Source organism: Cydia amplana, chromosome 14, assembly GCF_948474715.1.
Source record: "Cydia amplana chromosome 14, ilCydAmpl1.1, whole genome shotgun sequence".
NCBI lineage: Eukaryota > Metazoa > Arthropoda > Insecta > Lepidoptera > Tortricidae > Cydia > Cydia amplana.
In genome coordinates, this window is record NC_086082.1 from 5,114,051 (window position 1) to 5,130,287 (window position 16,237).

The 16,237-nt window shown below is 40.0% G+C and overlaps 4 protein-coding genes across 4 annotated transcripts; 2 read left to right on the forward strand and 2 right to left on the reverse strand.

Annotated features, from left to right (window-relative positions):
* Positions 1-602: 602 nt before the first annotated feature.
* On the reverse strand, positions 603-3,417 carry LOC134653964 (sedoheptulokinase-like). Its single transcript, XM_063509330.1, has 2 exons — positions 2,960-3,417; positions 603-1,738 (listed from the first exon to the last, which is right to left on the reverse strand). The coding sequence occupies exons 1-2, from the start codon at positions 3,247-3,249 to the stop codon at positions 631-633; spliced, it is 1,398 nt and encodes a 465-aa protein (XP_063365400.1). The 5' UTR covers positions 3,250-3,417; the 3' UTR covers positions 603-630.
* Positions 3,418-4,824: 1,407 nt separating this feature from the next.
* On the forward strand, positions 4,825-5,620 carry LOC134653805 (uncharacterized). Its single transcript, XM_063509170.1, has one exon. The coding sequence runs from the start codon at positions 4,918-4,920 to the stop codon at positions 5,611-5,613; it is 696 nt and encodes a 231-aa protein (XP_063365240.1). The 5' UTR covers positions 4,825-4,917; the 3' UTR covers positions 5,614-5,620.
* A 2,117-nt stretch (positions 5,621-7,737) lies between these two features.
* On the forward strand, positions 7,738-10,745 carry LOC134653960 (myb-like protein X). The gene is made up of 4 exons (XM_063509327.1): positions 7,738-7,986; positions 8,647-9,762; positions 10,099-10,206; positions 10,558-10,745. The coding sequence occupies exons 1-4, from the start codon at positions 7,849-7,851 to the stop codon at positions 10,696-10,698; spliced, it is 1,503 nt and encodes a 500-aa protein (XP_063365397.1). The 5' UTR covers positions 7,738-7,848; the 3' UTR covers positions 10,699-10,745.
* A 664-nt stretch (positions 10,746-11,409) lies between these two features.
* LOC134653963 (SET domain-containing protein SmydA-8) lies at positions 11,410-16,023 on the reverse strand. Its single transcript, XM_063509329.1, has 8 exons — positions 15,700-16,023; positions 15,052-15,259; positions 14,415-14,613; positions 13,534-13,658; positions 12,962-13,188; positions 12,322-12,482; positions 11,787-11,979; positions 11,410-11,642 (listed from the first exon to the last, which is right to left on the reverse strand). Exons 1-8 carry the CDS (start codon positions 15,830-15,832, stop codon positions 11,410-11,412), a joined length of 1,479 nt encoding a protein of 492 aa, XP_063365399.1. The 5' UTR covers positions 15,833-16,023.
* Positions 16,024-16,237: the final 214 nt, after the last annotated feature.

Below are 16,237 nucleotides of genomic sequence, written 5' to 3' on the forward strand. Positions count from 1 at the left end.
ATGTAACATCATTTCGTTAGCCTACACATGTAACATGTAAACAACATAGGCACATTAATGGCTCAATCTCATTGAGATAGAATTATACACATTTAACATGCAGGTATCCTAGCAAATACAACAGACATCACATCACAGCATTCAAATTGAATTGATTATTAAAACATGTCCATATAAAAGTTATAAACAGCTAGGGAATTGATTTGCCTAATTATTGTCTACTTCTAGCGGTATACAACCGTGCTTGGTCTAATGACGTGCATGGTCAAAACCTTAAAAATAAATGATATTGCCTTCCAAGTGTAAAAAATATGTACAGTCACGCTCCGTGATTTTTACGCAATTTAGGGTACTAGCTAAATTGGACATTCCATAGAGTAAGCATGGAACAACCAATTTAGCTAGGACCCTAAATGGCGTAACAATCCCGTGTGTGACTGTACTGTACCTAATACCTATTCATGTTTTGACAGTGACTGTAGGACCCTTGTGTACTAAACTATAGGTATCTACACCACAAAGGTTACAAAGCTCTAAGGTTCTTTGCTTATATATAGCGCTTACATCACAATGGGGTTTTATGGAAGATATAGTGACGGCCGTGTGGGCAATTATTATATCTAAAATAGTTTATTTCCCCACCACGGCTACGGCCGCACCTTTGGCTGCATCTCCCCCCGATGTAAACTCCAGCGGCAGACTGTAATAATGCTCCACGGCTCGCTGCAACACTACGTTGCGTGATAATCCCGACCCGTTCCCAACTATTCTTTTAATATTCGCGTTGCGTAATATTTCTTTAGGCATCATGGAGTGCAAGTTCTGAATCAAACTGTCACACAGAGACCGAAATACCGAAGCCAGATGAATGTTGGACAGGTCAATGTCGCCCACGGAGACTTTGGCTGTCGGCGTATGTCTCTCGCCTAATAAATGAGGTATTATTTTCATTTCGGACGTCGGCGGCGGGGCGGCCGAGCTGATCGTAATCAGCTTTTCCCAAACCTTCGACTGGGGAATAGGGAAACCGAATTCCAGCATCCATTGCTGTAGCATTTTTACAAATGTTGCGAGAACGTTTCCTCCATTCAGCGAGGCGGCTACGACCAAATATGTGTTCCCGAAGTATGGTAAATGCTCAACGGTGCTGCAACCGAGGTCGGATATGTTATTGGCGATAATAGCAAGCTGAGCTGACGTTGAAATATTCAAGACAGCGTCCTGGTTATTTTCTAGAGTCGCCAACATCGAACATTGCAAGTCTCCTAGCGCCGCGCTTACTGGTGTGCCTTCGGGGATGCCGTTCCACGAAGAATTCAATTTACCAACGAATTCCCCGCTTTTCACAACTTTCGGAAGGAGGTTGACCGGAAAGCCGATCGACTCTAATATATCAACATTCCATTCGTTCTTTTCAGTGTTGAAGTAACCCCAGCTGGCAGCGTTTTGGTCGGACATAACGGGAACGTCCAAGTCGCAAAGCATTGCCACTACAAAGTCCTCTACAGTGCCTGAACAGTTGAAGTTCTTCAATTTCTCAGGTTTATGTTTAAGCATCCACAGGAGCGTGGCGCACCCGTATCCTGAATAACACTTGAGGTGGGAATCAGGCTTGGGCAGTGCGTCCAAAAACTCCGGCTTACATCTCGTGTCCTGCCACGTGTACAACGCCGACATGTTCTCCCTAACGGCTTCAAATCTAATCACGTTTCCATCCTTTTCCACTTTGTCCCAAGCTCTGAAATGAAACGAACACTCATTTACTCTCAAGGCTTGCTTTTATTACGGTCATTTAAGATTAAGTGTAGTGTAGGTTACCAAAAGGGAAAGGGATACGCGCGAAACCATCTACCCCGACCGTACTTTTCGGCAACCCGAACCGGATACGTTTCCTTGAGAATCTTGAGATAGCAAATTTTCCTATAGTTTCCCTTTGCGTGTCATTTAAGACCACCCACATGTTTAGTTGTGTATTTAATACGACATGTAACTAATTATCATTCAGAAAATTAATCGTGTATCTGCGGCATGGAATGCATATTAACGAGGTTTTAATTTCAAACACAATTTTAGTAGATTAGAGCGGTCTTAAAATAACTTTCATCGTGACTAAAATCGATGTACTGTTTTCTTTAATTAAATAAGTCAGATGAACAATACAAACACAACATTGAATAACATTGAGAGAGTTCTATTAATAATAAGTCTTGTAGAAGAAAATTACCTAATTAATTACTCTGTCAGTAACTAATTGTTCCACTTTTTAGGGTTCCGTAGCCCAAAGGAAAAAAACGGAACCCTTATGGATTCGTCATGTCTGTCTGTCTGTCCGTCCGTATGTCACAGCCACTTTTTTCCGAAACTATAAGAACTATACTGTTGAAACTTGGTAAGTAGATGTATTCTGTGAACCGCATTAAGATTTTCGCACAAAAATAGAAAAAAAAACAATACATTTTGGGGGTTCCCCATACTTAGAACTGAGACTCAAAAATTTTTTTTTCATCAAACCCATACGTGTGGGGTATCTATGGATAGGTCTTCAAACATTATATTGAGGTTTCTAATATCATTTTTTTCTAAACTGAATAGTTTGCGCGAGAGACACTTCCAAAGTGGTAAAATGTGTCCCCCCCCCCCCCGTAACTTTTAAAATAAGAGAATGATAAAACTAAAAAAAATATATGATGTACATTACCATGCAAAATTCCACCGAAAAATGGTTTGAACGAGATCTAATAAGTAGTTTTTTTTAATACGTCATAAATCGTAAACCGCAATACGGAACCCTTCATGGGCGAGTCCGACTCGGACTTGGCCGCTTTTTTATTTACCCGCATCGCCTCTAAGAATGCGAGAAGTGTTGAAAAATTTAGTTGTGCAGGTGTGGTTTGAAGATATAATTTTACTCTTGGATTTTTTGTGTTGGGTTAAATTTAGAATAGTTTAACGTAAGTACTTGTTCTCCGAGTTCTTCCACAGCACCACTCCATGCATCTGGCCACAAACACCGATTTTCTTAACATGCCGCAGAACATCCCTCGGCAGTCGAGACACGCAGTAGTGTACAGCTGAAACTATTTTTGGTACATCCTGCTTGTTCCCCTCGATGCCCTGGTCACTGGGAATGTTGGCTGCAGTATCCTTGTTTTGCTTAGCAATTATTTCTTTCGTATCGGGATCGTATACACACACTTTAACTGAAGTGGTCCCTATGTCCATTCCGAGAATATACTCCTTGTCGGCCATGGTCACAGTTTCGAATAATAGTTATGTTTTAATAGAACACTTGTTTAGACCGCGAGGTAAAGATCAAACAAAGCTGACAGACGACAAGTGAATTTGATTGCTTTTGCTAGATTGCGGCAGCCGGGCCGGCCGGTCATGAGCGACGCGCGGCGGGAGGTGGGCGTCGCGCGCCGTCGCCGCACCGGAGAGCGCTACTTATTTCATTCTAGCTAATCTAGCTAGGCGAGATAGCGGCCTCGCGTTTGTTACGTAAACAGGACGTTTATCACGAGTGGCAGTTTGTTTATCTTACACTTCAGCGATTAACTGACTAACACCAAATAATAATCCTGTTGATAGATACAAAACAATTGGCGCTGATAACAATAGTTTTAGATACGTATTCAAAACTATTGTTATCCGCTCTAATTGTTGTGTAATTACACAAAAAATATTCCTTCAATTTATATTGGTAAGTAAGTACCTACGTACGTACTAATTACCAATATAAATTAAAGGAAGATTTTGGTAGATTGTAATTATTTTTTAATTTAATTATGTAACTAAAGAGCCTAATTTCATATACTTAGTAACTAATCGCCTATTCGCCTGGCTGTAAGGTGGCTCAAGTAGGAGTAGGTTTGCCTTCACTTACTACTAATCAATAAATAACTAATATGCTTACGTATGTTTGTGACTGTGATGTCTTACATTATTATGTTTTTATGAATGCTGACGGTGTATGAACTTAGTAGGTACCTAACTTACGAATAAGTTACCTATTAGTAATAACGTAAACGCCGCAATCCGTGCGTTGCTCTTAACCAATTGAGCTACGGAAGCCTAATACTTAGTTACTAGAATCTCGCATAGGCGGATTAGACTCTCGCGCGAGCCACGAGACGAGCCGCGCCAAGAGACGCGAGTGTAAGCGGTGGGCTCGCGGCTCGTCTCGTGGCTCGCAAGCTCGTCGAGCTAATATAATTTAAACACTAACGGCACGGCATAAGGTTTATAACGGAATGACAAGCCGAACGCGAGTGTAAGGTGAGTTCGACTAAGATCGGACACCGGGTAAGATCGTATGATTCAAATTTCTGCCTGTTGCGGGGCTTTTTTTTTAATGCTGGCAAGGTGATGCAATTCATGCAATGCGCTGTTTTGTCCCGGGACAAAACAGCGCATTGCAAGCCCCGCAACAGGCAGAAATTTGAATCATACGATCTTACCCGGTGTCCGATCTTAGTCGAACTCACCTTAAGCGGTGGACTCGCGTCTCGTGGCACGGCTCGCGGCTCGTCTCGTGCCTCGCGCGAGTCTAAATCGCTTTGCAAATATTTCCATTCCTTCCCTTATGTATACACGCCTGCGAGGTTCTGGACTATAAACTATTCAGACGAGACCAACAAAGGTCGCCGAAGCACCTTGGCCGAAGGCCTGGTGTGTACGCGGCTTAAGTGAGCCTTGTTGCATGAAATCGAGAAGAAATTTTTGTTATGAAATAAGATCCATGTTACCAACGTTATCATAAAAATGTTTCAGACAATAAGTACAATTTTATAACGTAATCTGTGGAATCCTGAGCGACACTGACATTTGACGTTTATTTGGTCGTGCAAGTTGAATATAACCTAGAAAATAAACAATCTCATCTCATGCATTTTATCACTACAATAACCTAAAATTGTTATGAAAATGGGTAAAAAAAGCAAAAAATTTAATAAAACACAAGAGACTCACCTTCCAATATCCGACGAAGGAAAACTACAGTTTGAGAAAAGTGATTTTCCTTCAGACTCCAATAACAGTACACATTCAGTGAAAAAATCTAAAAAGAAAAGAAAACTAGACTTAAATGGTAGTGTAGATACACCTGCGCAAATAAAAAGTGAAGAAATAGATGAAAGCAACACCCCAGCTGATGGTGCAATCAAAAAGAAAAAGAGAGGTTTGAATAATGAGGTACTAAATGAAGAAGTTCAAAATGATAGTGATAATAACTTAAATGTAGATGAAGTACATATCCCAAAGAAAAAAAACAAGAAAAATAAAATGTTAAATGAAGATGTTAAACTGGAAATGGATGAAGTCCCTGAAATAGAAGATCATAAACCAAAAGAAGATTCAAAGAAAAAGAAAAACAAGAATAGTTTTACTGATGAGGTTAAAAATGAAGAAATAGTACCCAAAATAGAAAATAACGAAACAAAGAAGAAAAGCAAAGCAAAGAGGGGGGCTCCATCGTTAAATGACGAGGAAGCACAAGTGACAGAAGAAGACATTGACAAGTTTATTGATGAGTTGGGTGAGGAAGACAACAAGCAATATGAGGACTGGGTCAAGTTGCTAGATGCCAGGCTCAGCAAGAAAACGAAAGCCGAGTAGAAATCTACTTGGTTGTTACTTTTCAGTCTGTACACCAGCAGTAAAAGCAACTACGTAGGTAAAGTGGTCAAAATTGTCTGCACATTACTGTATTTATTGTGATAAAAGTGTTTTGTGCAGTTAACTTTGAGCACTTTGTACAGATGTAGTGCATAATTATTTTCCATTGTATTTTCTCAGAAATGACCATGATGATTTGCCATGCTACTTTAGTCAACGTCAGTACTTTTTGTACCAAGTCTGACTGAAATACAATAGCAAGGCATGTTTGTATGTTTCCCTGAAAATATGATGTAAAATAATTGTGCACTACATCTGTACACTACTACTATCTACTTATGCTATAAGGCTATAAGGTTTTTCACTTAAGCTTTTTAGGAATGATTCTGGAGTCATATATTATGTATATTATACCCAATAAATAATGTTTATGTTTAAAATGTTGGTATGGTATTATGTAGTATTATTTCTATTTCTGGCTTTTAATTGCACTAATGCACCATGTTAAATCTTCTCATAAACACCTGACATGTTCTCATGCCAAATATAAAGCAATTAGGAAGTCATTAAAAATAATATTGCCTCACATTATATTTCATCACAGTAACTGTTAATAGCAGAAGTCCAAACCAAAACATTCTGTTTGGACACAATGGGACGGAAACAAACAAGTTTAGGTAAGGCTTACAGAGGACCTCATCTCCAGGTCAACTCAAGCCCCTTCCACATTCGTGCGTGAATCGCAGCGCGAAGCCGCGAATGTGAGTGTGGAGTCGATTTCGCAGATCTGCGATCTTGACTCCACACTCGCCTTGCGTTTGCAGCATCGCGCCGCGATTCGAGCACGAGTGTGGAGTGGGCTTAAGGTCAAGTAGTCTGTTAACTCAAAAATACATAGGAGAGCCAACAAAGGCTACAACACATCCTTATGACGGAATAGGCCCTATGACGGAATTAGCTACATTGACCTAATACAAGAATTACTCGTTTAAAGGTATAAGATTCAAAAAGGTAGTTGCAAGAAAACGTCTAATGTCAAGTTCAAACCATCTTAAATATTTTTATTTCAAACCATCTTAAAACATTTTACATGTAAGCAATTATAATTAAATATAGCAAATTGATATTTTCTACTCACCAAAAATACAATTTATGCTATTTTATCGCTGAACAAATACCAAAATCCGCTAAAATTGTTTTTATTTCGTCTCCTTTTTGAATTAAACATTTTGATTTGAAAAATGAAAGGTGCGTTCTGAGAGTTATACAAAGTACTTAAATACGGAAGCTTGAATTTTAACTTTAACGCTTCAAAGTTTGCAAAGGGTTCAAAAAATAGGAATATACGTTTTAGGATGGTTTTAGGTCAATAAAACATAATGATGCATAAATGAATGAAGTTATTAAGATGTTATTAAGTCTCAGATTTCCAGAATATTTGGTAATAAAATAATATTATCATTTGGTTTATAAACGTACTTTAAGTGGATTTTTCTAATGAATTTAAAACTATAGCTGGTCAACCAAATCTTGTCAGTAAAAAAAGGCGCGAAATTCAAATTTTCTATGGGACGGTACCCCTTTGCGCCTACATTTTTCAAATTTGCCGCCTTTTTCTACTGTCAAGATCTGGTTGACCAAGTATATAATATAATATAATCTATTATATTCAAACTATAATTGCTTTGATTATTTACATAAAATTTACATAAATCAGTTCTAGTTCTTTATAAAATTTGAATTATTCACCGCAAAGTTCAGACTTTTTGCAACTTATTATTTATAGCTGGTCAACCAAATCTTGTCAGTAAAAAAAGGCGCGAAATTCAAATTTTCTATGGGACGATATCCCTTTGCGCCTACATTTTTCAAATTTGCCGCCTTTTTCTACTGTCAAGATCTGATTGACCAAGTATATTATATTCTTTGCTTGGAAGCTATAGCTGGTCAACCAAATCTTGTCAGTAAAAAAAGGCGCGAAATTCAAATTTTCTATGGGACGATATCCCTTCGCGCCTACATTTTTCAAATTTGCCGCCTTTTTCTACTGTCAAGATCTGGTTGACCAGGTATAAATTGGGTCTTAAAATATTGCTTTAATATGTCACAGTGACAGTAGTGGCACTGACGTTTCTTATCGAACTAGATTACGCGAGGTTTACGCACGTGGATTTTTATAATTTCTGTAAAAAAAGAAATATAGATAATTAGAAATAAATTTATTCCTTTATCAGTATGACTCGATTTGCTCGAGCTAAAGGTTCTAAAGCCTCGAACGAAAGGGCCCCTGAAGACAGTACACCATGGGAAGTAATGAAAGAACAACTTATGCACTCCAAAAAAGAAAAAGAGGACGCAAGCAAAAGACAAGAGGTATTTATTTCGTAAATATAATATAAGAAATGAATTTACCAGTATCACACAGGTCGAAAGAAAAGGAGTACGCCTTCATACGGGTTCACTCAGTAAATTAAGGATTTTTATTACTTCGGAATCTTCGGATACCTCCACAGAGAAACCTAATTGCTGTGTATTATCATTATCATTATAACAACTTCTTTAACTCAACATATGTATAATTATCATACCTCGCAACCGAGCTAGCAAATCTGTAGCAGTTGTACGTCAGGGTTATCACTACTACGCATAAACTAAAGTACTTACAAAAAATATTTTTTCTTTGTTTTCAAACACACCAATATTTTCAAGCAATGAAAATTCCATGTTAATATTTGAAAGAAATGCGAAAAAAAACGTGATTTTATAAACAAAATAACAGATACCTACATTGAAACGCATCTAATATTGACATTGATTTGTTAATTTATATTATTTGACAGTAAATTAAACCGAGTTATATCGGAAGAGGGTCAACAGGGTTCTCGATCAATTTTATTAATCTTACATACAATAAAGTTAAAGCAAAATGGTTCATCATAATCGCCAACCCTGACACAAAACTGTCATTTGCTACGGTTTTGCTAGCTCCGTTGCGGGGTATGATAATTATACAATGTTTGTGAATATTTTCAGGCAGAAAATCAACGTATCACAAATTACGAAAACTTTCTGAAGGAACAGAAAGTGTCCAAGCGAAAAGCCACTTGGTGTGATTTTCCTGAAGAAGTTCCCAAAAAAAGGCTTCTTCCTCAAAAGCAGCCCGCAGAAAATAACCAGCAAGAAAAAAACATTAAGGGACACGTCAATGGGTCTGTTGAGGGTACAGCTCAAGAAAAGACTAAGAAGAAGAAGAACAAGAATAAAATGACCACTGAAAAACCTGAATCTTCTCATATTATTGAAGTAAATGGGTCTGCTGAATCTACCATACCTCAAGAAAAAAGTAAAAAGAAGAAGAAGAACAAACATAAAAACACTTCAGAGAAACCAGAACCTTCTCATATTAATGAAGTAAATGGATCTGCTGAAGCTACCACCATACCACAAGATAAAAGGAAAAAGAAAAATAAATTAACAGATACCTCACCAACAGAGGCCAATCAGAGTGATGTTGCATCTCCTGAGACGGCAGCACCACAAACTGAAAAGAAACCTAAGAAAAAGAATAAAAAGAAAAAAACGGTTAATAGCAATGGCAATGTCCCACAAACACAGGCTCCTGACACTTCTGAGCATAAATCCTCTATTAATAAGGGCAATCCAAAGCCTTATGAAACTGACAATAACATGAAAAAGAAAAAGAAGACTAAACTGGTTAATGGCAAACCTGTCAGACGAAAGGAAATCAATGACAAGAGTTTTCAAGTGATAGTAAACACTAAAGAAGTTGAACTGGTTAGGTTCGATGGTTTCCCGATAATGAAAAAAGATGCTGAGCGTCTTACAGAACTGAGGAAAAGTATGATTCAGAAAGGTATACCGAAGAGCGAGGTACAGAGGACCATGAAGTTGGAACGAAGGAGAGCCGAGAAGGCTCTTGCACGGTTGAAGAGAGACGTATGTTACAACTGCAGGAAAGGAGGACACAATCTCTCGGACTGCCCTGAACTAAAGTCAAAAATACCGGGAGTAGATGCGGCAGACGGAATTTGCTTCAAATGTGGCTCAACAGAGCACAGGCAGTTTGAGTGCAAGGTTCAGAGGGACAATGAGTTTAGATTTGCAACTTGTTTCATTTGTAGGGAACAGGTGAGTCTATCCAACAAAATTAAATTATTATTTTAATCGAAATTAATAACCCTATAATGAACAGAACTGAAAATGGATGAAAGTCAAGTGTTAAATGATATGAAATGGCGAAATGTATGTCAGTTTTTATCAGTCTGCTCATTATTTTTTTTTATAAAGAAAAATCGAACCTTTTTTATTGAAATCAAATATTTTATTGAGTGTTGAGTTTAGGTTACATAGTAGGTATTTTGCACCTCATGTAGCTTATAATCTTATCAGCCAAAACCTACCTTGTTGGTATGCACATATTAGACACAGACTTATTAACATTAATATATTTGTTTTGTATTTCAGGGTCACTTAGCCAGGCAGTGCCCGGACAACCCCAAAGGTTTATACCCCAATGGTGGATCCTGCAAACTGTGTGGAGACGTCACTCACTTGAGGAAGGACTGTCCTACTGTAAGTATACACTTGTTTAATCTCTGTAAATATATTAGGTACATGTAGAGTTGTAGACCTAGATAATATGTGCGATTCCATAGCAAAATTATTTCTTTTTTTACATTTTAAACCCAAAATTTTGTCATGAGCCTGGCCTTCTTGCATTTGCAAATGTTTGATGTATATAAAATTGTATGTCTCCATCATAACATTACTACAAAATTACTAATTTGATTTTATCTTGGCCAAATCCAGTTAGATTAAAGATACATTTAGCCTAGGATCTTATATATCTGAGAGTTTCATGGTCATCCTATATGTTATTTGCTGTTCATGAGTGTTCAACAATGTTCTTCTTTTTACTTACAGACGCAAGGCCAAAGGGAAGACACATCGCTGAAACTCGGCACTCTGGAGAGTGCAGACAACATAGAAGACATAGGCCAACAGGTAAAAGTTACGAATTCTACTGAATCAGCGAAAAAGCAACCCAAGAAGATTAAATTTTAATGTTTGTTGGTCACTTTTAATGTAAAATAAAAAATACTGATAATGTTTATAAACATTTAATTAATACCCAACATAATACAATGATGTAACATATACAATACAATATTCTACTCTAATCACATAGTTTTTTGTAACAGTAAGTATATATTTTGTTATATTTTTCGAAAGATAAACATATATGTCCTACTTATACAGCAATATATATTTTTGAACTTTTAGTAAAATTTGTATAACATTCAAAATACCTACCCTTGCTAAATGTTTTCCAAGAGATCATACAATAAATATTTGTCTTTTTAGAATAATACAGTACATACTACACACAAAATGAATATTTGAAATTAAATTAATTGGAGGTACTTGTTTACCCAAGTTTTGCCTAACTTCAAGATTAGATTCATAAACGAACATAGAATATATGGTGAATACTTTAAGTATTTTTTCTTTAAAAGTTACCCTGGATAAACAATTCTGATGGTTTAACTCACCGAACCTTACTCATTTCCAAACTTCCACATTATCAACACTACATCCTGATCTATTTCAACAATGTCAACTAGAGAAAAAATGGGTACCTATTAGAAACGTCTACGCCATATTTAATAAAACAAACGTAAAATGCAAAACGTTAAGGCCTTTGGAGATCAGTTGATCTTCTCGGCTAAGGTTCTGAGTCCTCAACAACGAGTCACCGCATCCGTTCAGTACTAGCTACAGCGCCTCAATGCTGGCCTGGAGTTGCTCCATGGACTGCCGTGCGATCTCGCCCGTGATGCCCTCGGGGCTCTGCGGGTCTTCCCTGCTGAGGATCTTGGAGGCCTCTGCGAGCAGTCGGATGGGCTCCTGCAGTCGCTCCTTCAGCTTGTCCTGGTCGATGAGGCCGGCGCTGAACTCGCTGCGCGCGAGGAACATCACCGGCGCGTGGAGCTCGTATAGCATCATACCTGCGAAAAAAGTGGTTGTTTAGGTAAGTGTAAATATAGATAAGAAATACTAATACGCTCGAGCAGCAAGTTCGGCAGCTCGTCGATGGCGTAGAGCGTGCTCCAGCGTGAAGGAACACCACCACGTACATATGGCACACTCACCGCGCATCCTGGTCTCCCCGGGCGCGACCATCTGCAGCGTGTCGAGCACGAGCCGGCACAGCTCCGCCTTGCGCTCGAGCAGCAGGTCCGGCAGCTCGTCGATGGCGTAGCCCTCCACGCGCCCGTACAGCGTGGCCAGAGCGTGCTTCAGGGATAACAGGACGCCGTGGCGCGGGTGGAATACCGATTTGTACTGAAAACAAAAGGGACAATGAAAACAAAAGACAGCAACGGAGTTGAAGCAGTCGCCGTGGCGGAATCGGCCATAGAGTCATTATTTTTCGAGCGGTTTTTGTAAATGGGACACCCCAAAGCGCATCGGCGGCAAAGGTGTATCGACACCTTCGTATACGGAATGTATAATGGGTAGGTAACATAACAGGGCAACCCAAGCTTTTCTTCTCTTTACTCATATCGGAACAACATACTCGATGAAGATTAGCGACTTAATCAATGACTTGGATTGGCGTCGAAATCTTTCAAATGATTTGTTAAACGAGTCTCACTTCTGACCATCTGAGGTACTTTAACCTACCTTCTTCAGCGTAGCCTCTCGCATCTCGATAGCTTGCGTGCCCTCCAACGCGTCCAGCTGGTCGACCTCGGCCTGCACCACGGCCAGCATCTTCTTCATCGCCGCGCTCGAGGTCTGGAAGCCGCAGTTCTTGTCGGTGCACTGCCAGGGTGATTCATTATCTGAAAACGGAATAAAGGACTATGAAGGCGCTCTCTTCCTTCCAAACGTTTGCCATGGGTGATGAACAGAAACACTGCTTTTTATTATAACAGACCTTCAGCTATTTACGTATTCTTCACAAAGAGATACCTACATATGTGAAAATTTGTTGGGTTAGCTTCCTCACATGCCTGACAGTCATGCTCGCTGTGGAGAAAGCAGAGAAAAGAATACAGAGAGGCTAATCAAATAATGATGACGAAGTCGTGGCAAGCAGACCTAAGGGGTTATTGCACAGAATTTGTCATTCTGTGCAATAACCCCTTAAGTATGGTGCCCCATTGTCCCATTTGCTGTACGTTAGCGTGCTGAGGTGCGAGCCGAGCTCCGTAGGGTCAGTTCAGCAGGCGCAGTCGCACGCGAAGAACTTGGACTCCAGCAAGTAGTCGCAACCGGAATAAATGCTAAGATGAGAAAGACATCGTTGAAGCAAACATACCTAGGGGGTTATTGCACAGTATGACGCCATTATCACACTTGCTGCACTTGAGAGTGCTGAGATGCGAGCCAAGTTCCGTAGGGTCAGCGCAGCGGGGACAGTCACAGGCGAAGAACTTGGACTCCAGCAGGTAATCGCGTCGGACGGGCGTCGGGGACAACACGTGCGTGTAGCATAGGTGTAGTGCAGTGCCGGATGGGATGCCCACTGCGGCTCGCACCTGGACCCTGAGGAAGAGATAGATAAGTAACGAATATTATTTGTTCATCATGACAAGTCAAGGGTACCTACGTGTGTCACCTCATTTGTACCACTTATTTTGTTAGATTGTCCCAGTAGGTCACACCGCAAAAAGACCTACTTTACTGTACTTTATAACCCAAACACCTATACCGCCACACAATTTGCACATTTCAAATGAAACGCACCACTCATTTACTCGAGGCACTAATGGCAGGCGAGGCAGTAATGAAAAACCGTGAATAACTAATTGTTTTGTCCATATTTTTTTCTGAGGCACCTAGGTGAGTTATAGGTGAGGTGACAGCAGTAGTAGGTGAGGTAATACTTACTCATAATCATTCTGGAGTATAGTGTGCACTATGTTGGGGACACAACTGTGTGCCGCGATGGCGAGCTGCGGGTACACCGCACGGATGCTGAATCCACCGCGAGATGGGATCTCCACTGCGTTCACCTGAAAATAAATTTAGTAAAATGACTCCAGCAACTCAGCATCACTAATATAGGCACGTGTTGCATTTTTTCCAGCGAATACGTCGCCAGCGCCGATTGGTAACCTGTCGTGTCGTGAACTGCTTGTGCGCTGTTAATAGTAATTACAGAGGTACTAGCATTAGCAAACTTGCCAGATCTAAGGTAAACGCACCTATAGGGTTCACTTTATTGAAGTGAAAACTTCTTTAGCGGCGCTGTGCAGTTTTTGAGGTGGGGAAAAAATGTTAAACTCGAGACAGGGTAAGACATTTAGATGGAATTTAAATCAATAAAGAAAAACTCAATGACATTACATGAAAAACTGTAACATGTAATGTCATTGAGTTTTTCTTTATTGATTTAAATGCCATCTAGTGAGTTTCGCTCTAATTGGTATTAATATAACTCGAGTACTAACAGTGATGTGCTTAGGGGTTTCAAGTAATTAACGCTAACGCTAGATGGCGTTAACCTCAATTATACATAGTGCATTTTGCACTAGTCATTGAGTTTTCACTTCTGCCGGCACTCCCTGAGTGCAACCCGTTGTTTTGTTTTTTGCGCCTTTACCAAATTGCAAGGTTAATTAATATATAGCTGGTCAACCAAATCTTGTCAGTAAAAAAAGGCGCGAAATTCAAATTTTCTATGGGATGATATCCCTTCGCGCCTACATTTTTCAAATTTTTTCTACTGACAAGATCTGCTTGACCATCTATATGTCTCATTTGGTTACCTCAAGGATGCCGCACACGCGCTGCACCAGCTCCTTGTCGAAGCGCGCGCCGAGCCGGCAGTGGTCGGTGAGGAAGGTGACCACGTTGACCTGGTCGGCGGCCCACGCTGGCCGCTCCTGTCGCGCCGCAGAGTGTGTTTCCATTGGCTCCAGTTCACGTTTCCAACGCTCGGGGTCCCTCTCTTTTGCTAGCAGCATTCTGAAACAGACAACAAAATTATAAGAAATAGACCCAAGCCTGACCTAGATGGATGCCAGGAGTTATAACGCGCGCTTTACAGATTTAATGAGGGGAGGTCCTCCTCAGGTCGTGATCGTGATGTTAGTGCGATGACTGTTCTTGGTATATATTAAATTTTGTTAATCATAACGATCGAATCGGAACGGGAGATCGAATGACGATAAGGAGAGCTCTTAATTATTATACAGGAAACAATTGTGGTGAACTCTAGCAGTCCAGTCTTCTGATAGCACACCTTCGCAGCCGCTATTATCTATACTGAGCATTCTACCACAAGTCGCCGGTTATTCACTACGAAAACAGGTAGCCCTTTACAAGGGCAGTAACACGTAGGTATATGCTATTATGCTTAAAGATTTATACCCAAGCTGTGTCAAATTTTGTGAAACAACCTACCTTAAGGGTGTGATGCAATCCAGCTGTGGTGAACTGGCGGTCCAGTCGTCTGGTGATTGGAAGCGCACCTTAGCAGCCGCGAATACCGAGCATTCCGCCGCGTGAGCCGGCGCCGCTTCGCACTCCGCGCCACAGATCGGCCAGCCACAGCGAGAACACAGCGTGCCCTGCACGGGGCAGTAACAACCCAGGCACAGCGGTGGGCTGTCTGTAGACACAAGCATTGATAATCAGCATTTCTAGACACTTTAAATTGTACCTTCTTAAACACTAGACATGACTGAAGTTAAAAGACATACGAAATAATATACTTAAAGTTCCTAGCCTAGGTACAATATAGGTATTGGTTTTAGGAATCTAAAGTAGTCGAATTCATCCTGTTCATCGCTACGCTCAAGATTCAACTTTTTTTTTCGTTATGTTTAACGAATATAACAATACATTTTTCCTAGTCAAGCCAGTAATTTTATAACAACAGTTTTTAAAAATTTATAAAATGCATAATAGTTATCACAGGAATACTATTTAACTTAGCCACGAGGCTTTGCGCAAGGCAGATTTTACGTTGTATATTTTTAGTTTTTAAGATATTTTTTTTTAAATACCGATACTCAACATCATTTGTATACTTGTTTCTGCTTAAATTACCTGGTTTCGGCCCAAAAGCGAAAGGCTTATCCGTGAAAATTAACTCCCCGGCCTCCAGATCTTTATTCGCAATCAGATATCGTCCATATTTCTCATTCCGAGCTATATCGTACGAGCTCACGTCTTGTGCCATAACTTTGCTATGTAACAGGTAATTAGCACTAAAATATTTCACGACAACACGGCAGGCGTTGCGAGAACTGACTGAAATCTCTGACCGGTGAGAAGTACATATGTACACGACCGGCGGCTAATAATAAGACGTCGAATCCAGACTATTCGAGATCCGAGATGTCGGCCGCTCTGGGATCGCGTTTATTTATGTTTATGTTGATTATGCTTTTGTTTTTGATACGGTACTCTAGGAATAGTAAACTACAGGAAACTACCTATCTAGTGGACAGAACAGGCGCAACTAATAGGTAAGGGATAAGCGGCAACGCATAATAAAATCTGCAGATAAAAAGTATCTGCGTAACCCAAAGGAACTGCGGTCATTTTGCTCCCTTATGACACAATCTATTGACGAATTCCCGGC